Source organism: Typopeltis vanoorti, chromosome 12 (genome assembly GCF_054136105.1).
Source record: "Typopeltis vanoorti isolate ZY-2024b chromosome 12, IOZ_Tvanoo_1.0, whole genome shotgun sequence".
Lineage (NCBI taxonomy): Eukaryota > Metazoa > Arthropoda > Arachnida > Uropygi > Thelyphonidae > Typopeltis > Typopeltis vanoorti.
Window position 1 is genome coordinate 64924114 of NC_143560.1, and position 27500 is coordinate 64951613.

General features: G+C 38.5%; 1 protein-coding gene across 1 annotated transcript in view; it reads left to right on the forward strand.

Annotated features, from left to right (window-relative positions):
• The window catches only part of LOC150100847 (voltage-dependent calcium channel type A subunit alpha-1-like), a 1659894-nt gene that overhangs the window by 667350 nt on the left and 965044 nt on the right, over positions 1–27500 (forward strand). Inside the window, exon 27 of the mRNA XM_090401918.1 lies at positions 13147–13307. Within this exon, the coding sequence (XP_090258044.1) occupies positions 13147–13307 (161 nt within the window). The remainder of the gene's footprint in view (positions 1–13146; positions 13308–27500) is intronic.

Sequence of the window (27500 nt, forward strand, 5' to 3'; positions counted from 1 at the left end):
GCAAGAAAAAAACCCCACACTAATAATATCGGTAGCGTACAACGTTTACAGCCGCTCTTACTTAAACAATTACGCATATATACTTAATTATTCCTAGTAAAACTTATCTGAATCAGGAGCTCTTCAAAACACGTTCGTAACGCTTGACCCACTAGCGCCCTCGATTAACACTCTAATGTTCTACATTGTTCTCATTAGCAATAACCACTAATGTTGACCTGTAATATTCAAGTTGAAATATTTGGAAATAAATAATTTTACTTTAATCATTTCATTATCCTTGTGTCTATGTGTAATATTTGCTCATCTCTATGTCATAAATATTGCTAAAAAGTCGAAAAGAGGGCGAAATAATTCCATGGCATAGAGGAGGCTCCTAGACAGAGGTAACAAATTACAGACTACTCGATATCCTAGAAGTTAGTTAAGGTGTTGAACAAGTTGGTGAAAGGCAGAATTCAGGAATCACTGGATAGGAATATAATACCTGATGAGGAGGGTGGGGTAGCATGGTTTTGTGAAGGGGTGTATCTTTTTATAATAAAAAGACAGTTGAGTGGGATAAAGGAAATGACTATGGAATGATATTGCTAAACTTCATGAAGGCATTCAACAGGAGATCACATGGAACTCTGTTAAAAACAAGCAAATGTGGTCAAATATGAAGCTATATGGATAACAGGATGGTCGATGGAGGCATCAAAGTATTTGAGTTAATTTAATTTAGGAGAAGGTGGGGACTAGTGATGTACTGCAGGACTCTGTATTTGAACTGCTGCTATTTAATTTGTGCATTAATAATATAAGAAACGGTTTATGGGAAAACATCTAGCTTGCCAATGATAAAAAAATGGGAAGAGTGATATTCAGTGAAGACAATATAGAGATCATGCAGTAAAGTCACAGCATGGGCAAAAGATGATATTAGGCTGCCAGTTTAATGTGGCAAAATTGGGGAGAAAAGATTAGAAGTGGCATGTACTACATTGATTGAATTAATCTATGAAGTGTGCCTAAATCCTCATGTTACTTTTCTGGATCAAAATCCTCTTGTTATTTTTCAGATTAAATTTTATTAGGATTTAAGTCACTGTCACTAAATTAATTAAGGCACCAAGTATTGCATAAAATATTTTAAAGTTACTTCGATAATTTATGTGATACCATCATATCAAGAGATGTAAAATAGCCAAAATGTTTACAACCATAAATATGATGAATCATCTTAAAACGTTCCATCCAGAAAAAATGGAAAAAGAATCAAGCATATCAGATAATTTGAAAAGGATACATACAAAATGTTCAGGAATAACTAAATACCATTACTACAACTGAGCTACTGACCAAAGCACAAACCACTATAAAACCATATTAACTACAAAGAAACTTTAGGATTAATTACTGGGATCAAAGGGATCCATTATTTAACTGAAGAAATTAAATTGGATGGCATATTTCAATAATGGAAATACAGATTGGAGGAAGTAAGGTGTACATGGGAAGGTGGAAATAGAATTTATACAGTTAATAAGGAGTAATTACCTGAAACATCATGTGATTGAGGGGACCTGGGGTTTGAGAATGCTGGATCTGGTAAGAGCATCAGATATATACAAAAGAGTGGGGTTATAGTTTTAATATATATCAGTGCAAGGTGTTGCATTTTGGAGTGCAGAAATATAAGGCTCTGTTCTATATCAATGGTGCCGTACTGCAGGAAGCAGATGAGATTAAAGATTTGGGAGTGATGGTTGACAGTTAACTGAAATTTAGAGGACATATTGCTAGTGTTGCAAAGGCTGCACATCGTTGTACTGCTATGATAAGAAGTACTCTAACATGTAAGGATAATGAAGTGGTTGTGCCACTGTATAAGGCACTGGTCAGATCACACTTGGACTATTCTGTTCAGATCCGGTCACCTGGTTTTCAATGTGATGTGGAGGCATTAGAGAGGGCCCAGAGATGAGTGACTAAGACAATATCAGGACTTTGGAATGCTGGGGTGATATGATAGATTCATATCACCCCAGCTGTGTAGAAGTGTGGTGAGGAGAGGTGCAAGGAGCAGATTTTTTACATGAAGAATTGTCAGTGAATGAAATGCCTTACCAGAATGTGTTGTTAATTCAAGGAGTGTTAAGGATTTTAAAATTCTATATGATAAATATGTTGTCAGTTGAATGAACCTCCCATGATGAGTCTGCCAACTCCATGGAGGGTGTAATAATAATAATAATAATAACTAAGATAGTAACACTGCCTTCAGTCGCAAAAATTCACCATGCAGACTTGTTCTGGTAGGTTTCCAAATATGTGGAATTTTCAGTCAAGACAGAATATGTGTGGAATTTGAAAGCTAGTGATTGTGACAAACATAAGAGGTACCTTGTAGCTGTGTCATGGCTTAAGAAGCTACAAGGGAAGAATGGGAAATGGTCAGTATAGGTTGAGGGAATTAGTATTAGACTCCACACTCAGAGTTAGGAGAATAAACCAAGTGGGAATTCAGTGGACGAGTAACAAACATAAAACAGGAACTGCAAAACTAAAGTGTAAATAAACACTGTGGAGGGAATGAAAAGAAAAAGGTGATCAGCATGCTCATGAGGAGTAGAAAGTGCAAGCAAGAGGATTGACCATTGTGGTTACTTTGCAAAGGTGTTCTCATCCAGATAGAGATATTGCAGTTGCTGATGTAACAGACACTGATGAAAGAGAATTCAGGTCAATGAACTGAATATGCTCAGCATATTGAAAGAAATTCAGTGTCAGTGGGATTGGATGGCATGTTAGTCTATGTATTACAAGAATGCACAGTTGAATTGGCAATGCCTCTGACCAGATTGCTTAATTTGAGTCTCAGTTCTAGCAAGGTTCAAAGTGTGAAAAGAGAGTCAAGATAGTTCCATTACATAAAGGAGGCTCTGAGATGGAATTTGCAAATTACAGACCATTTAGTGTCTCAGAAATGGTGTTGATGAAGGTTTTGGAAAGCTGGTTAAAGGTAGAATATAGGAATGGATGAAAAAAATATGAATAAGAAAAGATTACATACAGCTTTGTAAAAAGTAGGTCCTGCCTAAGGAATTTATTCACATTTTATAATAGAGTGAGATTTGAATTGGATCTATCCACTGTGGATTCTGATCACCCCGTAGGCATGGATATTTGTGAATGCCCATGCCAGCAGAGGGGTTCATAATTATTAAAGCAATTTTTTAAAGCACTTAAGCAGCTTGAAAAATATCGTTATTATTCTCTTGAGTGGGATATGGATTATGTAACATTTATCCACATACACAATGCTAAATATGTGGTGATTTCCAACCCTACTTAAATGGGATTCACATACGGGAAAAAAATACACAGTAATTGCTCATTTAATGTGAGTTTGCAGTTCATGAATTAGCAAGAGTGAATGAAAAAAGAATACAAGCTTTGAAAGCTGATTTGGTGAAGATGAGACAGATGGGGAGTGAAATAATGACAACTGTGGATATGTATGGAAGAGCGAAGAAGAAGAAAAAAAAATATTGGTATGAAAGAGGCCACGTGACGATAGAGCTGCAAGTGATGTATGGCAATTTGATTATTAGAGGTGTGGTAAATGAGAAGATACACGAGGTTTGTTTTCTGGCAGGTAAAATAGAATGATTGAGCCATTTGAAGTTTGAAAGAAGAAATGAACTGTATGAGTGATGGACTGCATTTGAATGGTTTTAGTGCGAGTCATTTGGAGAGTAATGAATACAGAGAATGAATCTGAGCAAGTAAGAAGTAATGTGAAATAGCAGAAGAGAGAGAGGAAGGAGAGATTGCATGGGGGGGGGAGGGGATGAGTGCATAGGAATGATGAAGTGGGTGGCATGAGAAAACAAGTGTGTAAGAAAAACAGTGAGACTCAGAGTGGATAAGGGAACACATTGTGAGAAAGGTTGATGCTCAAAGAGGATGTGAATGCATGTGTAGACAAAAAGAGAAGTGGGGGGGGGTAACCTGGGATATAGGGAAAACAGTTCAATTTTAATAAGGTTCTACAATGATTATGGAGAAAAAGAAATGGATTGAGGAAGGTATGGAGAAGTCGCATCGAATAAGTAGTATCAATGAAACTTGTTATAGATCCAACAATGAGCTGTTATGAATGTATATGAGTTCTGGAACTATTAGAAACAAGGTAGATGAAATGGTTGCATTGACTGAGTTCGTTTACCCAAAAATTGTTGGAATAAGTGAGACATGGTTGGATTGGGATGACATCCTGACGAGCATAGAGATGGAAGAGTGTGATATATTTCATAAATATAGAAAATGTAAAAAGGTGGAGGTGTAGTGCTATTGAGGAGAGAAAATGAGTTATATCCATACAAGGTAGAGATACAAGGGGGAAATAGTGGTAGTGGTTTTGTGGCAGTATGGTGTGTGAGATACAGATGAATAGAATATAATACTTCATTTGATATTGCTATAGACTTGGGTGATGAGAGAGATAGTAATATGTAATGTGTGAGATACAGATGAATAGAATGTATACTTCATTTGATATTGCTATAGACTTGGCAATGAGAGGGAGTAGTAATTAGGAAATGTATAAGCAAATTAGCCAAGAAAATGGGAAAAGGGTAATTTTAATTATAGGAATATAGATTGGGATGATGAGATAGCAACTGAAAGTAACCCCCCCCTTCTCTTTTTGTCTACACATGCATTCACATCCTCTTTGAGCATCAACCTTTCTCACAATGAAATCAATGCTGTGATAAATTTAGTTTAATCCTTTATCCCAGTGAGAGCAACAAAGTTTGTGCCTGAAAATATCTTCAGGACTGAATATAGTGTTGTACTAACCTAGTGAAAAATAAACTTTGAACATTCGAAATCAATGCTGCTTGGGTGATATTCAAGAGCTATCTAGTAGAAGCAATGACTAAATGCATTCCAAAGGTCAGAAGGTTAAATAAGGTTGGTGTGAAATAGCGGAATGAAGAAATTAAGCATGCAATACAGAGGAAAAAAGCATTATGGAGACAACATAAAGAGGAGTGGTAATAATAATTTCTGTGAGGAATACAAAGAATAGGCAAGGAGGGTGACTTGGTTGGTAAGAGTAGCAAAACTTCAGTATGAGCAGCAGTTAGCTTATGAAGCAAAAAAAAAAAAAAAAAAATCCTAGGGAGTTCTTATGATACATAGCCAGCACAAAAAAATGATTATGGTAGAATGCCAATGATTGGGGAGAATGGTATAAGTGCAACTGCTGTGGAGGATATTATTATTATTACCCAAGTCTTCATGGAGTCAAAGACTCATCTAGGAGGTCCTTTTATCATACACACAGCTCATCATACCGTACTATAAACACACTCAAATTCTCTGCAGACACCATACTCTCAGGCAAAGCAAGGCATTCCAATCATTCACAACTCTGCATGAAAAAAAACCTGCTTCTTACTCCCCTATTCACACCTTCTGTATACAGTTTCCAGGAATGGTCTCTGGTTCTCCCCTGATCTCCCGCTATTTTCTGTAGAACCTCTCTAGCGTCCAAAATGTAACACCATGCACTTATTGATATTAAAACTACAACCACATTCCTTTGTCCAAGTCAAAAGTCTATTCAAATCTTCCTGAAGAGAATTAACATCAACAGTGTTACTTATAATTCTTCCAAACTTTGCATCATCAGCAAACAACTGAAGGCCCAGTCAGTCCACATGATATTATTATTATTATTATTATTATTATTATTATTATTATTATTATTATTATTGCCGGCAAAGGTTGGTCGATTGGTAGAGCCTCTGCTACTAATGGCTCAGTTAAGTAAGTTGGAGTATGGTTAGTTGTTGGAAGGGGACCAATCATTCGATGCTGTTGGCACACTCTCCCTCGATGAGTCTTTGGACTCCCTGGAGGTGTCAAATAATAATAATAATAATAATAATAATAATAATAATAATTTATCCTGTAACAACCCCTTAATAACTTGTAGGTCTCTATCATATCTCCCCTCTTCCTCTTGTCCACCAGACTCTGCAAGTTGCATCTTCTCAATGTTTCCTCATGCTCGACATTCCAGAGGTTAGAAACTACCTTAGTCAGTCTCCTCTGGACCCTTTCCAACATCTCTTCATCTTTCTGAAAACCAGGTGACTAAATATGGACACAATAGTCCATGTGTGGCCTAATCAAAGCCTTATACAATGGAACAAGAATCTCCCTACTTCTACAAGTCAGTGTCCTCTGCATCATTCCCAGAAGCCTTTGTGTTGTTTTCACAAAGGCTTCTGGGAATGATGGGGAATGAAAAATAAGACCTAAATTTCAGATCCTTATCCACTATCCCCCCCCCCCCCCAGATCTATTCTATCCTCCACCTCTGACAATATATCCTCATTTGGCATAAATTCTGCATCCCATTTTTGTTTTCCAAAGTTTAAAACCTTACATTTTGCAACATTGAACTCACATCCCCCATTCTCGTGCCCAATCACTCAATTTATTCAAGTCTTCCTGTAAGGCCACACCATCTTCTCTATTCATGGTTCGTCCCAATTTTGCATCATCTGCAAACAACTGAATATCTCCATCCAAATCTTCACCAATATCATTAATATACAAGTTAAACAGCAATGGCCCTAAAACAGACCCCTGAGGCACACCACTAGTAACTTTCCTTTTCCTGGATATCGCTCCCCCATACACAACTATCTGATAGGTGTTAACAAGTTGTGTATGGGAAAGCAATATCCCAGAAGAGGAAAATCGCTAGTGGTGTGCCTCAAGGGTCTGTTTTAGGGCCATTGCTGTTTAAACTGTATGTTAATGATATTGGGGAAGATTTGAATGGGGATATTCAGTTATTTGCAGATGATGCAAAGTTGGCACAAACTATGACAAATAGAGCTGATGTTGTGGCCTTACAAGAATACTTTAATAGAACTGAGTCAATGGGCATGGAAGTGGGAATGGCAATTCAATGTTGCAAAATGTAATATTTTAAAATTTGGAAAACTTAGATGGGATGTAGAATTTACTGTTGGTGGGGATATATTGGAAGTGGATGAAATAAGAGATCTTGGGGTGATGGTGGATAAGGATATAAAATTTAGAGGATATATTGCCAAAATTATGAGAACAACACAACACATTCTGACAATGATGCACAGAACACTGACTCGTAGAAGTAAGGGGATTCTGGTTCCATTGTATAAGGCTCTGATTAGGCCACATATGGACCACTGCACATTGAATTGGTCACCTGGTTTTCAAAAAGATAAAGAGATTTTGCAGAGGGTCCAGAGGCAATTGACTAAAATAGTTTCTAATTTCTGGAATGTTAATTATGAAGAAAGGTTGAGATGATGCAATGTGCAGATTCTAGTGGATTAGGAAGAAGAGGGAGTGATTATGATAGAGATCTACAAGTTGGTAAGGAGTTGTTATAGGATTAATATTGAAGAGGTTTTTCAAAATATAGTGGGAGATTTAGGTAGAACAAGAGATCATCTCTGGAAGCTGTATAAGGAGGGTGTGAGCACAGGAGCGAGAAACAGGGTTTTTACATGGAGGGCTGTGAGTGATTGGAATGTAGTGCCTGAGCATGTGGTGTCTACAAAGAATTCAAATGTGTTTAAGGCATGGTATGATGAATTGTGTGATAACAAAAGTGACCTCCTAGACGAGTTTCTGTGACTTCATGAGGTCTTAGGGTAATAATAATAATAAACACTTTTTATAATACACTAAGTCTCGACAAACACTGTTTGGCAAGAGTAGATTTTTTTTTTTTTTGAATGATATGAAATTGGTCTTTAAAAAGAATGACTATGCATTTATGCACCCGTCAACCATTTCAGTTTGTTCCAACCATCATTGAGTGAGCACATGCTAGTCGCTGTCTTCCATCATTATATAGATAAATTTTAAATTAAAACTTATTGAAATTCCTCATTGACTATGAAAAAAAAGTAAAGAAATATACAGTTCCTGTTCTTGTTAAATTCATAGTTAACCAAAGTTGGTTTTGAAGATCCGTCTGTAAACTATTTTCGTCTGTCAGTCAAAAAATGTTGCAAAAATAATAATCTTAAATTTAAAGTTTTATTAATTTGGATAACGTCTTTGGCCATCCGACTGGACTTGTTAACTTGTGCGAAAATGTGAAGCTGTCATTTTTAGTGACACATCATTATCACAGCCTATGGACCAAGATACAATTGTAACTTTTATTCAGTACTATGTTTAAAAAAACTTTTGCACATGCAATTAAAGCCACAAAAGACAACAATAACATTTCAATTTCCAGAATTCTGGAAAAATTATACTCAAAGAAATGCCAGCAAAAATGTTCATGAATCATTGCATAAAGTGACATCACACAATATGAGAGTAATTTGTAAACATCTTTTGCTGTATTATGCAAGTGATTTTGTTGGCTTCAGCTTCCCCAAGCAAATGGCTTATGTTAGTGATGAAATAACTACCAATGAAAAAGAGCTTGGTTTACATGAAATGGACACTATGAATGTTTTCATAAATCACTTGAATCACATTCAGAAGAGACCCTCTTAATTTAGCTGGACAGTAATCATGTGCAGTTTCATGTGCTGTTTCTCACCTTAGAAATGTTCAGACATCAACTTATGGATTTCCATGATTTTCAAGTATGACATTCTTTTTAACTTATCACTTAACTTAGAAACCAGTTAACTTAACTTCACTGAAATGCCCATTTAAAGATTTCTTACAGTCTCAGTTGGATTTGAACTCATTTAAAGATGCATAGAGCAATGGTTGCAAAGACCATAATGCATTGCTGTAGTGATAAAAAAGAGCTGAAGAGTATAGTTAAATATGTAATTATTACCATCAAAGGTCATGACTAAACCACATTTGAACTATTCTGTATAGATTTGATCTCCTGGTTTTTGTGGTGATTGACAAATACTTGAGAGGTTCAGAGCAATAATATTAGGATTTGGGATAAGGTTGGTTATGAGAAGAGTTAGGAAGAATATTAATTACAGAGCTTGGTGCATATAGGAAAAAGAGTTTTTTTATTATTTTTTTATTTTTTTATTAATCTTTGTACTGGTTATGGGCAGTACTACCCTTACATCACATCCAGACATCTTGTCCCGACTTGATATAGGCCTAAGCCTTTACAAGTGTTTCACCCTATGCCTGTTCTACTTATCATTGTAGTCATTCTCTGGTGGCAATGCCATGCCACAAGTGTGCCCTGTAGGGCCCCTCAAGGAAAGAAATTTTATACCCTTCTGCATAAGCCCAAGCTGTTTTAAGTCCCTATAACTATCTGCACTCTATACGCCATGTAAAGAGATGGTGGCGCTGGTAAACCTCGGAGTTGCCCAATGCTCCTCCCGTGTCTTGCTAACTAGATCTTGGTTGTTTTTATAGTAGTTCACTTTATTATTATGGCTTTGGGCTAGTGGGCGCCCTTTTCACACCACCTGAGCATCAATTACCCAAACATCACCTTCTCTTTTAATCACTAAATCTGGCTTACACAAACCTGCAGAGATCCTATAATGTGGTTCCACCGCAGTCACCCAACCTTTGTTCTTAAAGCGGTTGTTCAGAATGGAGACCACGGTGGCATGCCTCTGCACGTGGACCCCATGGGTGCGGAAGAAACACTGGGCTATATGAGACAATGTCTCACTGTAGTGGCAGCCAGTCCTACAGTTTTAGACGTCACTACCCCATCGAGCTGTGCAGGCTCGAGTAGGCAGGGCATTGATCCCCGTCCTGATAAGGTCAATATACTCGAACCCAGGGAGGAGTCTGGTGCCATCCCTTACCCAATCATGCTGGGGAGGCACCAGATATGACTCTTTTAAAGGAGCACCATCTGCAGAACAGTGCAACAGAGATGCCCACCTCTTGTGTTCTGTGGGTGCTGACTCAATTAAGGTACCCTGATAATGGGACCAGCCTTTAGCCCCCCTGAAGTCTTCTTGTATTAATGGGCTACAAATAGCTTCTCTGCAGATAGGGGAAGAAGATAGTTCTAACTTCACGATTCTTGATAGCTGCAAGCGTGGGATCAGCCATCTAATTGATGGAGCCCTGAGCCCACCATCCTTCACCCTTGCTTGGAAATATGCAGTAGGGGTGTCAGGCGGCACTCAGAGCCATGATCTCATGGCTGAACGGATAGCCCTGTCCATTCGGGACAGTACCGAGATATATGTCCTACTGAGCACCAACTTGTGGTAAAAGCAAGGTAGGAGATAGTGGGAAAGGAGAAACAGTCTTTGCTAGGGCTCAAGAGGAGCTTTCCTCAAAGAAGCGATCCCAGCTTCTAGGATCTATCCTAGGGACAGAAGACCTTCCTTTTGGGGTGAACATGATACCGAGGTATGTCCACTCTTCCAGGATGGTCAAAGCATGCAACAGCCTCCCGTGCAGGGAAAACTCTATAGTCTCGACCTTAAGCTTCTTGTCACAACCAGAGGGGACAAGAGCTAAAGAGCAGGACTTCTCTACATTAATAGAAAGGTCTCGAATAGAAAAGAAGTCAACTGCCTGGTCAAGGAGTTCCTGCAAGCCTATCTTAGTAGAGGCTACAAGAATAAGATCATCTGCAAAGGCCATAGCATTAAAGGAAGAAGCGCCTAGAGAGTAGCCTATATGGCTAGGAAGAGAGTGAAGAAACTCATCTATGATGCAGTTAAAGAAAAGGGGAGATAGAGGATCACCTGGTGACGGGATTAGAAGTTGCACAGGCCCCTGTAGTGACAGTGTTGGAGCTACCCAAGTATAGCTCCATAACATAGGAAAGAAAGGGTTCTGGAGATGCCATCAAAGGCCTTTTGGAGATCCAGCAACACCATATATAGAGGCTTAAGGTGGCATTGGGAATCAGAGTGAAGAGAAGAAAGAAGATATATATTCTCAGCACAGCCGTCCGAAGGGACAAAAGCTCTCTGTCTATAATCATGCTGTATATGTTGCTGAAGTCGTTTAACTAAGATTTTATGATAGAGTATAAATATCACAGGGGAGATGGTAATAGGTCTAAAGTCTGAGGCACAGCTTGAAGTTTCTTTCTTCGGAATGAAGATAGTTCTTGAAGCACATAGGTATGGTGATATTGCTTTACTGGAAAGGAGAATGTCCACTAAGTCTTGAAGAATCTTCAACGGCACCTTCCGAAGCCTAGATGCAGGAAAGCCATCAGGTCCGGAGGCAGAGAAATTGGATGGAAGAGCTGCTTTAATCTCCTGGGTGGAGACAGGCTGGTATATTTGAAAGGCAGGAATGGACCTCAATATCGTAGGTCGGTCATCATAATCAGGGAAGTGTGGAGGTGGAACAGAAAAGACTGTACTCCAGAATTTAACAAAATCATCATGTAAGTCTGCTCGAGGTGGAGGGGAAGCACCTTCAAGGATGGTGTTGGCACACTGCCCTCTATTCTTTTTATAGACGGCCTGCATAGCTGCATAGGCCCTCTTCCCCTGTTTCCTATTTGACAAATTCATTGTAGAATGAGATGTAGGCTGATGTTGACGAGGTATGAAGTGTTCGGAGAATTCAGCATGGAGGTAGTCATTTAACTGATCTGTGATATCCATTCCCAGAAGGTGAGTCTGGATGAGAGATTTAAGAATTTGATGGTTATATTCCAGAAGAGGAGGATCATCTAGAGATGATGTCAGTCTGAGAATCAAAGCCTCTTCTTCAACAGCAGGATGGTGGCTGGAATATGGAGAGGCAGGGACAGGAGATACAGAGTATTACCTGTCCCTACATGTGGCGGATGGGCTGCCATTTCTTGAACTAAGGCTTTGTAACTGGCTTTCCATCTATGTCACATGATGGCATTCGAGGATCTTAATGGGAACACCTTAAATAAAGCCTCATCGATTTTCTTTATCCCTTGAGCCGTCAACTCGACTCATGAGCGACGAGGATCTTTTCTTCTTCTTTGGCAGTCCAACATGCTTTGACACGCTCTGTTCTTATTGCAGCATTGGCTTTGGCTGGATGTTTCGAGGTGCAATGTATGACAAGGCTAACTGCAGTGGAGAATGCACGATTGCAGACCTGACATGTGAAGTGTCTGACTGCTGGAACAAGCACGATGAGAACTTGAAGAAATGGGTCGATGACAGTCCTCGCAGAGCTTCCTTTTCACTTTCTTCCTGAGAACTCCGCTGGGACGGGTGGCAGGATCACCTCCAAACAAGAAACAGACATCTCAATTCACACTCAACAAGTTTCCTGGCTCCGGCCTATAAGAGTCGGAGCCTTCATCTGATGAATTATTGCAAGCGAGGAAACTTAACCCTACCAGGGCTGCTAACCCTGGAAGGGAGAAATAGCATAGCAGGCCAGTCAATCACCCAAAGGTGTCCAGGAATTGCCCCCTAGGAGGCCACCTACTGTCACACTTGCGAAGTGTCTCAGGGGATGTGCAAGCCAAGACAACAATGTTTCGGATTCCCAAATTAGGTTCATTCAAGTTAGCAAAGAGGTTTACTAGATTAATGTAGATGTGATTATTTATCAAGTGGAAGAGGCTTCTGAGAGACCTTGTATACTTAGAAGGAGAGTGAGAATTTTTATTTTATTTTTCATGGAATGTGGTAGGTTAATCGAATGTGTTACTTGAGTTTATTGCGAATGCTAAGACTATGAATGAGTATATTGCATGGTATGACAGATATGATGAGTTGAGAAAGATCTGTAGTGCTGCTTTCTAGAAAGGCCTGGTAATAGTGATGTATATTATTTAATAATAATATGAAATTAATGGATTGCACTGGATTACTTCTGCTAGTAAGTAGATCAGTTCATCTTAAGAGTGAAGTTATTATCTCACTAGCAAAATTTCCACTGTACATAATTTCCACTGAAGATGTCTCGAATTATCAGGATAAGAGTTACATTGATGTATGAATAACTCGCAGCATTATATTTCTAATGATGATATCCTTCTCTTGAAAGCATATATAACCTCTGAAATACCAAGCATAATAGACTATCCTTAATAATGCTGAAAAAAAAAGTGCAACATGCCTTGCAATTTGTAACAGTTTATCTAATTAAAAATGTATTGTGTATCACTCATTCATTTTATATGTGTAAAATCTTTCTTCAATTTCTTAGGCCGTGTTTGACTGTGTGGTTACTTCACTGAAGAATGTAGTCAACATTTTAATAGTTTATATCCTGTTCCAATTCATCTTTGCAGTAGTTGCAGTGCAATTATTCAATGGAAAGTTTTTTTATTGTACTGACAAGTCTCGTCTAAGGAAAGAAGAATGCCAGTAAGAATATTTTCACTTGCATGTAGTTATGTAACAAACCAATATGAAACATATTGATTATAGTATGTTATGGTATCCATCTATTAGAGTGATATGCTACTTCAGCAATGTTTTTTTCTAAATAGCTTAAGGAAATTACAACGTATACTAGGATATACATTAAAATAAATTTTAATACACTTCTAATATTTCGGCAACGTCACGTTGCCATTTTCACAGGAACTTAAAAACAAGACATGCACACAAGCACACCAAACAGTAAATGAGGATGAAGCAGGAAGCTATTCTTTCTCCTAAAAGTCCTGATGGTGTCCCCTAGTGGGCAATGTTGGTATTCATGGGTGATTGGGCTGAAGGTCTTCTGATGCAGGTTTCCCAAATTTGGGACAGTCTCATGCAACCAAATTTGTTGAGGTTTGGATTGTTTCTTAGGGCTGAGGCGGATTCCATGAAAAGCCTTTCGTATTTGAATTTACTACAGTGTATTATCGTGGCTTTCTTCCACAATATTCTATGGCAGGTATCCAGCACATGGTCTGCAAGACCAGAGTGGCTGTATTGGTGAAACCGGATTCGTCCTTGTGTTCTGAAATTCTGATATTAGCTGTCCTGCCTGTTTGGCCAAAGTAGGACAGCTTACAGCTGCAAGGGACTTGGTATCACCAGGTAGGTCTGGGGGGGGGGGTCGGTCTTTAGTAGAGCGGCTAAGGGATGCCAATTTTTTATATGGTCTGGAACAAGAAGTTAAGTCGTGTTTTTTTAGGATTTTTTTGTAATTTTTTCTGAGGTGCCTCGGATATATAGGGTATGGTGATGGATTTAGAGTAATCCTTGTTGTGATGGGGGGGGGGGGGGGGGTATTGGTTTCAATATTTTTTGGATTTTTTTGGGAGGGTAGCCATTGGCTAAGAAAGTGTTGAGAATGTGGTTTAGTTCTGTGGTTAGGGCATTGTCATTTGAACAGATAAGTTTATCCCTGTTGTGTAGTGTCTTAATGACTCCATATTATTGTGGGGGGGGGGGGGATTGTTGGTGAACGTATCTGCCTGTATGGGTGGGTTTTCTATAGACTGAGAAAACCAAGGTTCCATCAGGCTGGCGGGTGACTAGTGTGTCTAAGAAAGGAAAGCAGTTGTTTTTTTTCTTCTCCCAGGGTGAATTTGATTCTGGGGTGTTGGTTGTTTAAGTGTGTTAGGAAGGAGAGGAGTGCATCAGAGCCATATGGCCAAATAGCGAACACATCATCAACATAGCGAAGCCAAACGGTTGGTTTTTGTGGGGCAGAGTTTAAGGCTTTCTCTTCAAAAGTCTCCATATAAAAGTTGACCAAGGGTGGGGAGAATGGAGAACCCATGGCTGTCCCCTCTATTTGTTTGTAGAATTTTCCTTGCCAAACAAAAAAGCCTGAGTTCATTGTGAACTGAAATAGGACTGTGATATCAGGAGGAAATTTAGCTTGGATTAGCTCTCAGGATTCTTTGAGTTGGTCATTTGTGAATAAGGAGGAGACATCAAAACTGACCATTACGTCAGTGTGTTCGAGTATAAGGTTTTCTATGCTGCCTTTGAAGTGGGCTGAGTTTTTTATGTGTGACGGTGTGTTGCCAGTATAGTGTGAGAGCTTTGGCCAAGTGTTTAGCTAGTTTGTATGTGGGGGAATCAATGCCATCCACTATGGGATGTAATGGCACATTTTCCTTATGTACTTTTGGGAGTCCATAATACGGGGGGGGGGGGATTATGGAGTTAAATGGTTTTAATTTGTTAGTGACTTCAACAGGCCAAGAAGTGACCTTCTTAAGGAGCCTGTGGAGTTTTCTAATTTGTGAGTTGGTGGGATTGTACTCAATAGGGAGGTAAATAACCCGATCTAACAATAGAGCATTCAGCTTACCTGTGTAATTCTTTTGGTTAAGCAATACTGTGGCGTTCCCTTTATCTGCTTTGGTGATTATTATTTCCTTGTTTTTCTTTAATTCTAGTAGAGATTTAATTTCTTTACTGGGCATGTTAGTTTTTGGTGGTTTTGCTTTGGTCAGAACACAAGCCACATCCAGTCTAATATTGTTGGTGACGTGATTTGGAAGGTGTCGTATCCCGCGTTCAATTCGTATCATAATATCTTCAGCAGGTATTCTTCTGGGTGCAATAGCAAAGTTGTGGCCACGTGAGAGAGGATCGAGTGCTTTAGGTTTCACACTAACTGACGAAAGGTTGACTACCGTTTCGGTAGGAAGTTGTGGTTTCGAGTTCGAGTTCTTTTTAAAATTTTCAAATTTTTTGATGTGTCGATCTTGTACTTTTTAAAATTCTTTCTCCGGAGCAGTGCACGAGATGTCGTATAAAATAGACCAAATTTCATGGCTTAAGGTGCTTGAAAGGTCATCTTCGAGTGCCTGGATAGCTAAGTTAGCATCATTCAGGAAACAACCAGTCGTAGCGATTTGTTCCCTGAGCAAAACTTGGCTGGCTCAGTTATAAATACGAAGAGCCTTTTGCGAAGAGAAACGGTGCTTAAATTTGAAATTGAAGTTTGGGATTACCTGATTATCTCGGCAGCATTTTAGGAAGGCGAGACGATTCAGTTGTCTTGATAGCTTTAACTTCATTTTACCGTAATGGCAGGCCTTACGTGCAATGGCATCTCTGTGGATTATTGTAATTCTCGTGGAAAGACTTAGACATTGGTTATGCATTTTTACTAAATAGCTTAAGGAAATTACAACGTATACTAGGATATACATTAAAATAAATTTTAATATACTTCCAATATTTCGGTTTAATGTATATCCTAGTATACGTTGTAATTTCCTTAAGCTATTTAGTAAAAATGTATAACCAACGTCTAAGCCTTTCCACTCGAATTCAGCAATGTTTCCCTTCTTGATATGCATTGTATATCATTGAACTGAACATTATTTTGGTATCGGTCTGATACCAAAAATTTAAATTTCATAGATATTTTATAGCAATTATATCATCTGATTGAAAGGATCTTGATTTGTCATGAGGAACCTTTATGAACACTTTACAAGTTGGTGAGGTATCACCTGATATAAAGATAGGTAGGTTCCTCTTTCCCCTCATCCTCAATGGTAACATTATTATAGAATGTAAGCATGTTGCAAAAACATCATGATCTTCCCTTAGTAAGCTCATGCTATTCATTGCAAAGTAGAGATTCTCTGTCAATCCATTTCTGAATGCGAGCCCTAACCAACTTTTCCAAAATCTTCACCACCACTCCTAAGATACCGATTGGTTGATAGTCGAATACATCGGTCTTTGTATATACCCTTGTGCAATGGGATTACCATACATTCTTTCCACTGTGGAATGTTCCCTGTTCTGAGACTCAAATTATATAGCCTGGTCAAAGGAATAGCTAGTTCAGCTGAACACTCTTTTAGCATTCATGCTAATATCCCATCAGTACCTATTGTTGAATTCTTATCAGTGTGTGCTCTAACACCTCCTCCTCACACACCTGAGTTTTTTCATCCAGTGAAGAAGTAGCATTGAGCTCAATGTTGAATGCACTAGGTTGATAGCTTTTAGCAAAATGGGTGCTCATTAGTTGAACAACCCCTTCTGCATCTATCACCCTCATACCATCTGCATTCAGTAGAGTTATTCTTTCTGATTCATTCTTTCTTCATTCTTTCCCTTATTCTATATAAATATAAATTGTTCTTGCTAAAAATATTTAACAGAAAACTCACAATATTTTTTGGCATCATTTTTAAGATACCACCCTTTACGTGAAAGTTTACAAACACATCAAGACTAACAACACTTTCATGTTTTTTAGTGATGAGAACATCAAGGAAAGGGAGTTTTCTAATGTAATGATAATAGGTTTGTAAGAGTATGTAAATATTATGTAAGAAAGTATTTATTACTATTACTGTTATTACGGGCAACTCCAGAGAGTCATTAGACTCATCGAGGGAGGCCCCAAATCATATTCATCACAACTATTTGGCATTCATACAGTATCTATCATACCTCGCCTTAAACTCATTCACTGTCACAGCATCCACCACAGACTCAGGGAGCGCATTCCACTCATTCACTACTCTAAAAGTAAAGAACCCAGCTCTAACACCTTTACTAACCACACTTTTGCCCAGTTTCCATGGATGTCCCCTAGTCCTCCCACAACCAGCCCTGTTCTTAAAAATATCTTCTGAATTAATTTTATAGAAACCCTTCAGTAATTTGAATGTCTCAATCATATCTCCCCTCCTCCGCCTATTAACCAATTTTTGCAACCCACAAATCCTCAACCTGTTCTCATACGGTTCATTCCACACACCTGCTATCATCTTGGTCACTCGCCTCTGGATCCTCTCCACCTCCTCCCCATCAAGAAGAAACCTAGGTGACCAAATCTGAGCACAGTAGTCTAGATGGGTCTTATCAAGGCTCGATACAGAGGAACAATAACCTGCTTGTCTCTGCTTGTCAACGTATTCTTCAGCAACCAAGTGATTTGATGAGCTGTTTTGGTCACTTTTGCAATGTGTCCATTAAATTTCAATTCCTTATCTACCAACACTCCTAAATCTCGTGCCTCATCAATTTCCTGGAGCACGGTTCCACCAATGCAGTAAACTGTCGCCAATCTTTTCACCCCAAAATGCATAACCTTACATTTTGCCACATTAAACTGACATCCATTCTCCTTAGCCCAGACCTCCAATCTATCCAAATCATCCTGCAAAATTTTGACGTCATCTGCATTCACTATTGCCCTACCCAACTTCGCATCATCTGCAAACAAATGAACTGTTCCTCTCAGATCATTTCCTATATCATTTATGAACAAATTAAACAGCAGTGGTCCAAGAACAGATCCTTGTGGCACACCACTAGTCACAGGCCGTCTTTTGGACTCTACTCCCGAGTAAACCACTCTCTGATATCTCTCCGTCAACCACCCTCCTATCCATCTCACCAACCCTATGTCCATTCCCATATGCTGCAATTTACTGATTAGAATTCCATGTGGAATCCTGTCAAAGGCCTTGGCAAGGTCCAGTAGAATCACCGTAAACCCATTACCCTTATCCAGTTCAGCCGTCACTGTGTTATAATACGTGAGCAAGTTACTGAGGCATGACCTACCCTTCACAAAACCATGCTGTCCCCGATACAGTATCCCATTTTCTTCTATCCAATCTTGTATTTTCCTCTTGACTATTTTCTCTAAGACCTTGACAATGATTCCTGATATGCTAATCGGTCGGTAATTCACAACAGCAGTCCTGGAACCACCTTTATGCAGTGGAACTATTTTCCCCTCTTTCCACCCGCTCGGGACTAACCCAGACCCGAGACTCAAATTAAACAAAATGGTGTCAAGGGTACTGACAATTCTTTAGCTGCTTCTCGTACAACACGAGCTGGTATACCATCCAATCCCACAGATGTATTGACATTGAGGTTATGCAATAGACTACTCACCTCCACTTCATTAACCACAATTCCCGTATAATCTACTGGTTTATTCGTTTCTGCAATGTCACCACCTGGATGATATACTTTTGCAAAGTGCTCACTCAGTAACTCAACTATCTCAACTGATTCAGTTACCTCCCTACCATCGGCATTCTTTAAAATCAATCTGCCATGTACATTTTTCCTTTTACTTGCTACATATCTAAAAAACTGTTTAGGATTCTCTTTAGCCTGCATGGCCAATGTTCTTTCGTAATCCTTTTTTGCTTTTCTTACCACACTCATCACCCTTCTGGCCTGCGCTTTATACCGTTCATGTGCCTACCGGTCACCTTTCTCCTTAAATTCCCTCCATAGTTGTTTCTTTTTTTGCAGCTCAAGCTTAATGGTGTTATTCATCCATTTAACCCCTACTTGATTTATTATTCGGACTCTAGGTATACAGTCAGCCATTGCTTCATGCAAGCACTTCTTAACTACCTCCCATGCACTATCAACTTCTAGTCCTTGCAGTTGTACATGCCATGGCACTGAACCAATCAAACTCCTAAGCTTGTCATACTTTCCAGCCTGATAATTCCACATGTACCCTGTCTTAATTGAAAATTCTACACCTTTAGCCACCTCCCAAGTTAAGACCCTATGATCACTCTCACCGATTGGTGGCAATGTGGTTATATTTGTTACAGCCAAATCCTCTGATGTAATTACTAGGTCAAGCACTCTCTGACCCCTAGTATTTTCCATTGCATGCTGTCGCAGATAGTTATCCCTTAATAACCGCATAAAATCCAGTTCCTTCCTTCCGTGTGTCCTCTCCTCACTCCAATCAATGCGACCATAGTTGAAATCTCCCATAATAATCACCCTCCTTCCACCCATTTCTTCTATTTGCTTGTGCATACTGTCACCACCATCTTTTCCATCACCTGGTCTATAGCAGCACCCAATTGTATATTTAGTTCTGCTAGCCACAATCTCACACCAAATGCCCTCAAATGTGCTCTTTTCTCTATCCTGCAATTCAACTTCTATTCTCCTTGGCTGGAGTTCATCAGCTATCATCAACAATACTCCTCCCCCCATTTTATTCTCTCTGTCATTCCTGAACACACTATACCCATCGCAGTCAATCCCACTAGTTATATCATCTACAGTCAGCCATGTTTCACTAATACCTATAACCTGTGGTCTGGAAGTGCCAACCATGGCCAAAACCTCTTCCTTCTTGTTCCTAATACTCCTAGTATTAGTGTACATGAATTTAAGACCCCCATTAGCCCCAACCCTACCTTGATGCCTTATATTAACTATCCCACTCAGATTTTTGTCCTTATTTGCTCTGGCATATTATATTCATTTTTACATTCAACTGCCTCCATAAGGACTGTATCTCTACTCCCCCCCCCCTAACAAATCTAGTTTCCCTGAATTTGCACATCCACTACATTCAGCAACACTTTCTCAAGTCTTCTTACACCGTAACCATTCAAATGCAAGCCATCCATCTTATATAGATCCTTTCGCCCATCAAACTCACTCCACACATCCACAAATTCCACACCACTCGTCATACATAACCCACGCATAAAGTCATTTGCAATTATAGCCCTCCTTTTAAACATTTCACTGTCATACCGTGGCAAAAGACTAATCATTCTAACTCTCTCACTCTTTTCTTTTGCTACCTCAAACAATTCATTCAGGTCTTCTATCATTTCCATTTTATCTCCTTTCAAATCATTCGTACCTGCCACAACAATCATTTCTTTCACCTTTTCCTTTTGCTCTCTAATAGACGCAGTTACGTCCTTTATGGTCGCACCAGATTGGTACGATTTTGTCAAATCCTCTACTAACACACCTCGTACTAACGAGTCTCCATACAGCACTCTATCCTTCATTTTGTTCATGTTCACATTCATACGTCTATTTTTCCTGTCATACCTTTTATTATTGGTTGGTTCATTCAGTCTACTTTTGTTCATGCACTCTAGCTGCTGTTTTGCTCTTTCTATTGCACTATTCAACAACGCAATCTCACTCAATGCATCTATCTCATCTTTTTTGTTCTCTGAGAAACCATTTATACTATCATTCACACTTTCTACATTCACACTCTCACAATTTTCATGTACAACCTTGCCGTTTCTTGTCATATCCCTATTTCCTTCATTCTGAAGGTTGACAAAAATATCACACTCACGATCCGAAATACACTTCAATTCCGCATTCTCCCTACATTTTCTACACACATTCAATCCTTTATTATCATCTAACCACACTCTGACCGCACTCCGCAAATCGTACATTTCACAGCTAGTACACTGACTCATTTCTTTTATGCTACCGTTCTTTGATAACGATGGCGAACCTTCATTACTGGCCGCCATTTTCCTTCGCACAGGTGCCATACTTATCTGTAACGTGTTTTGTCAAATTATACGTTATAACACACCAAAAATAGATGCACTAAAATACGCAAGGCAAACAAAACAAAACTACACAATATTAAGTAATTTGTATCGATAACTGAAAATGATACTTATCTTATCTGGAGCTTGCACGAACACTACACATTACTACACGTTAGGAAAGTGGAGCAGTGCATTTATAAACAAAATTTGAACTTGCCATAGGCAGCTCCCTCTTTTCTCCTGCAGCCGACATTTTAATGGAGAATTTTGAAAAAAATTTCCTAACAGAAACACGTATAAAACTGTGGTATGATGGAGATTCATTATCTAATACATTGACTTCATCTTATCACTGAATAAAAATCAAAGAATGACACTGAGTGATATATGGAAATCTTTTAATATATCATTCAACATTAGAGATTTCAATTTTGTGAAGAATCACCTTCTATCACTAACTGCAGACAATTAATGCATGCCATGTGTTTTTATATTTAGTGTCTAGCACAAACCTGCCTGTTTGCATTGTAATGGTTTTTCAGCGTTTAATCTACTTTCTGACTTTTGTATTTATATTTGTTTTGATGTGTCTAGCCCTGAAGAAGCCATCAGTTTACTTTTAGGTGATGAAACTAGTCAGTCTAATTTATTTATTTTGCTAAAAACTAATAAATTCCTGTTGTCTATGTATCGTTTTCAGTCATAAAACTTTCTTTTATAAAAAAAAGCAGAGATTTATTTAACTGGATATTGTACCAGTCACTGTTACTTTTCTGCATCTTGTTGTACAGCACCATTGCCATTTGGTTTAAGCCAAAATACACTTTGATCAGTAAAACTTCAAATAGCTATCCCAACTTTTTTTGTTCAGGTAGATGTTTAGATGTTTATTGAGGGGTTTACTTATTAGACTGTGATGACTGGAAATTAAATAAGACTCACTCAGTTTTCCACATTCCTTAAAAGACTGTACAGAGTTCTTATTCCAGTTATTATTATTATTATTATTAATTATCAAAACATCATATCAAGCACTATCCAATATTTACGCAGTATATATCATACTCTGCTTTAAACTCATTCACAGTCATGATACCCACAACTGACTGGCAACATATTCCACTTATTCATCACTCTTCAACCAAAAAATCTAGTCCTGACACTTCTACTAACTACACTATTGCCCAATTTCCAAAAATTGCCTCTGATTCTCCCACCACCAGACCTGTTATAAAAAATTTCCTCTTATTAATCTTGTAAAACCCTTCAGTAATTTGTATGTCTTAATCATATCCATTGATTGTCAACCAATTACTGTAAGCCACAAATCTTCATCCTGTACTTATAAAGGTTCATTCCATATACCTACCATCATCTTAGTGGCAGATCATCTCTATCTCTTCCTCATCCCAAGAAACCCAAGTGACCAGATCAGTGCACAGTCAAGATGGGGTCTTAACAAGCTCTATAAAGAGATATAATAACCTGCTTGTCTCTTCTTGTGAGGGTATTCTTCAGTAACCAAATAATCTGATGAGCAGTTTTAGCCACTTTTGCAGTATGCTCTCTAAACTTTAACTCCCTGTCCACTAACACTGCAAAATTCTACACTTCATTAATTTCCTGGAATACAGTTCCATTAATGTGATATACAGCTGGTAATATTTTCCCCCCAAAATGCATAACATTACACTTTGCCACATTAAACTGACATCCATTCTCCTTTGCCCATATTGGCAGTGTATACAAATCATCCTCCACAGATTTATTTATTTATTTATTTTTTCTAGCTTCTGCTTAATGATGGTATTCCTTCATTTTTAATGGATGAATACCATCACTGTGGTTTCACATGCCATGGCACTAATAACAAGTATAACCCTAAGTTTGTCATACTTACCAGTCCTGTGATTTCACATATACCTCCTACTTAACTGAAAAATCAACATATTTAGCCACCTCTTGGGTCAAGATCATATGATCGCTGTCACCAGTTGGTGGCAATTGGTGGTAGCATAGTCATATTGGTTATAGACAAATTATTTACAATATTAACAGTTCCTGTAACAGTTTTATAGTTTTATGTATCTTAAAGCCTTCTGCCATACCACTTCTAATTTAAAAATATAAATGAATGTGTGTGTGTGTGTGTGTGTGTGTATGTGTGTTATATAAACTTTGTTTCATTTAAAAGTTCCACATTATAATCAAATATCAGATATGCACAATGATGGTAATGCAGTACTATCACAATATAGACATTGTATAATACTATGATAGTGCTACACAATGTTTACATTATTAGTAACTTCCTATTGATAATATTCCTCAATTAGTCTTAGGTGCCAGTTCTCCAGTATTGTCAGATATTATAATCATGGTTATTATTATTATTATTGTTGTTGTACAAGTATCTCCAATGAGTTACAAGACTCATTGCAGGAGACCTATTCTAACCATTATTCACACAATTCCTATCATTCACTGCTAGGGCTCTCACACTAGCTCTGGCAACCATTCAATCTACACTCTCTAAGCAACAAATCTAAACTGCACACCCTTACTAAGTACCCTCTTACATAATTTCCAGGGATGAACCCTAGTTCTCTCTATACTCATCATGTACTGAAATCTTATACAATGTTTTTATTAATGTATGAGTTTCTATCATGATTCTCTCTTCTGCATGTCAAATAAACTGTTGTGACACCTGCAAACCTTCAGTATTTCCTCATAGGGAGCAATCCATAGTTGTGTCATTAGCTTGGTTACTTGTCTCTGGATCTCCTCCACGACTTCCTGATTTCCAAGAAACTCATTTGATCATTTACATGCATCAAGATGCAGCTGACTCACAGCCTTACAAAGAGGGATTATAACCTATCTTCACAGGACAAAGTGCAAAATTGCAAAGTAGCAGAAGCGAGAAGAGATTAGCAGGACTGAGAAAAGAAGGTGGTCCAAAATAATAGAGAACAAACAAAAAACAAGTTAAGGAGAAAATTATGTATGGAGATTCAATGATCAAGTAAGTACTTAATGAAAGTGTAACAAAATCGGGTTTCCCTGGTGTAAAAATTCACAATATTAGTCATGCCATCTGAATAAAAAGGTTATGCCAAAGAACTAATTGTCTTGGTTGGCACGAATGATCTGAGAGGATGACGAAAGATGGAAAGGAGTTGATAGAAGAAGCAAAATGGAAGAGCAAAAAGATGAAGATTATAAGTCTTCTGCCACACTATGGTAGAGGCAAACTGAGGAGGAGGACATTGGTAGCAAATGAATCGATACATAGGTTGTGCAGAAGGAATGATGTAGGATTTGTGGATCTGTGGTCTGTGTTTGACAGAAAGAAGGATTTTGATAATGCTCATGCACTGCATCTAAATGGTTTTGGTGTTACGTGTTTTTTTAGGTGGTGTTAGGAGCTTTGTTCACCGAGCATGCTGAAGCACAAATTCAAGAAAACTTAAGCAATTAGGGTGGAAGCAGGTTAGTTGTGTGAAGGAAACCATAGCATGAGTAAGTGTGAGAATGACCAAGTGCAGAATCTAGTCTCTCGAGCAAAAATATTGACTAGGGCAGTCAATTCAAGAAGTAAGGGTGATTGGGAACCAAAAGGGATGCTTCAGTTCTATATACTAATCATAGAAGTATTGCATGTGTGAGGTTGCACTAACCATTGGTTAGTGCAACCTCGCCAAAAGTTATAGCCATTAGTGAGACTTGGCTAACAGCAGATGATGCAGTTACATTGATAGAATGTGAAAGGTTTAGTATTTTGAGGGAAGATAGGATGGGGGGAAGGGGCACTGCTGTGATAGCAGATGAATTACAGCCAAAAAGAATAGGAGATAAGCAGGAGGGTGGCTGTTCATTTGAAGCAGTCTGGTGTGACATTAAGGCCAGTAAAACAAAATACGAGGTGGTATCAAAAAGTTTCGAGACTAGGTTTGTAACAGATGGCAGCACAAAGCTGCACGCACAGTCACAGGGAGCACCTACCTTCATAAGTCAGTGTGCCAAAAGACATTGTCCTGTGTACATCGAGAGCTGTGCAACTGATGCTATTCTGACCACCTGCGTTACCACATCTGTGATTTCATCATGGACAGCAAGTCAGAACAAAGAGCAAACATAAAATTCACGTTTGAAAAAACGTGCAATTCAAGGATCATTACTGGTGACGAAACTTGGGTGTACGGATACGACTCTGAGATGAAGCAACAGTCATCACAGTGGAAGAGCCCATCATCTCCATGACCGAAAAAGGAAAGGCAGGTCTGCAGCTCGACCAAATGCATGCTCATCATTTTTTTCGACATTTGCAGCAGTGTGCATCGAGAATTCATCCTCAGGGGCCAGACCGTCAATACCGAGTTCTACTGCCAGGTTTTAAGGTGTCTGAGGGAGGACATTCAGCAAAAGCAACCAGATCTGTGGCGCACGAAAAACAGGATGCTCCACGACAACAATGCACCCTGTCACCGAGCTCTCCTCACACGTGATTTTCTCACCAGAAACAACATGATCTCACTTCTGCACCCACCCTACTCACCAGATTTGGCTCCTGTAGACTTCTCCCTCTTCCCGAAGATGAAGATCCAGCTCAAAGGTCACTGTTTTGACACCTTTGTGGAGATCCAGTGCAAATCGTTGAAGGTGCTTGACATGCTTCGAAAAGAAGACTTCCAAGACACATTCCAGAAGTGGCAAGAATGCTGGGAGCACTGTATTGATATGCAAGGGGGTTTCAAGGTGATAGTTTGTAAATGTAGATAAATAAAGTAATTTCTCATAAACAGAGCTAGTCTCAAAACTTTTTGATACCACCTCGTATATAGTCATTTGTTGCTATAGGCCAGGGGATTCCATGGATGATCTGGAAGACATGCATCAGCAAATTAGTATAAGAGTGCAGATTGAGTGATTATTATAGAGGGACTTCAACTATGGAGATATAGATTGGAAGGAAGAAAGATCACATGGCAGGAAGGAAATGAAATTTATACACCTACTGAAAGATAATTACTTGAGGCAGCATGTGATGGAGGAGACTAGGGATGTGAGAGTATTGGACCTGGTGATAGATAAGAAGAGCTATCCATAACCAAGATGGCCACATTACCTCTGATTGGCGAAAGTGACCATGCTGTCTTTACTTCGAAGATTGAAAACCATGAGGAAATATTATGATTCTGCAGAATCATTGTGAAGCGAGAAGTGGATGGTAGCCTTTATTTGCCCACTGTCTCACTAGCACAGGATTATTTAAGGAAAAAAAAATAAGAAGAATGCTAGTAGTGCTGTTAATATATGCACTATGGGATTATTTTTGGTAGCAACATGGCTGCAATTATTTTATAACAGCTCAGCTACAGTTTGCTGGTGGTGTAGAATTGCTTCTACATCATAGGATTATTTTATTTTCAATCATGTACTTCAGTCATATTTTTTATTGACTGAAAGGTTTTTCTTATAATTAAATGCAGAATTTTTCATTTATTTATTTTATTTTATTTTCCTGAGATAATGCTACTAATTTCTCCAAGGGAACAAAGTCTAGTAATTGAAATTCCAGGATGTGAAGAAGCAAGACAAGTAATTAAAAGACATTCTTTCACACTGTATGTCAAAGAGAAATATTTAGTGTTGTAATTAAAGATATGGAAATCATGGATAAACTATTACAGGGTTTTACATTCCAGGTAAGCATAATGATTCCTATAATGTTAGGAAGCCAGGTTAGAACAGTAAAAATTGAGAGCTTTCCAACAGAATATATAGAAAACAGTGATGAAATCCTTATCCAAACTTTCTCAAGATAGGATAAAATCAATAACATAAGAAACAGTATCTCAAGTGATGATTCCAACTGATTTTCTGGTAAGGTCTCCTTCACAATGCCATGAAGAATGCCCATACCAAATTTTATCAACATTGGTACAACTTGAATTATGGTGAACTATCATGGGTTGTAGAGACACTGGTTGTGGTTAATGCAATGCAATAGGCAACTGCTTAAAGGCAAAATGTTTTAACATTTGATCTAGAGATCAGACATATTGCCAGTCAATGCTGTTAACCTGCTAGAAATGTAAAAGTTCTGGATGCTTTATTGTGTTCCTTTTGAACTTTCCATGAAAGAGCAGAAGTTGCAGTAGAACATAATAGAACAGCATATACATCAGAGGTGAATAAAGAAGTGTTTCTGGATCTTCCAATTCATTTTAGCAAAGAGGTGCTTTCAAACAAACTATATAAAAAAATTTTTTTTTTTTAAATTGCACAATATCAATCAGAAAGTAGC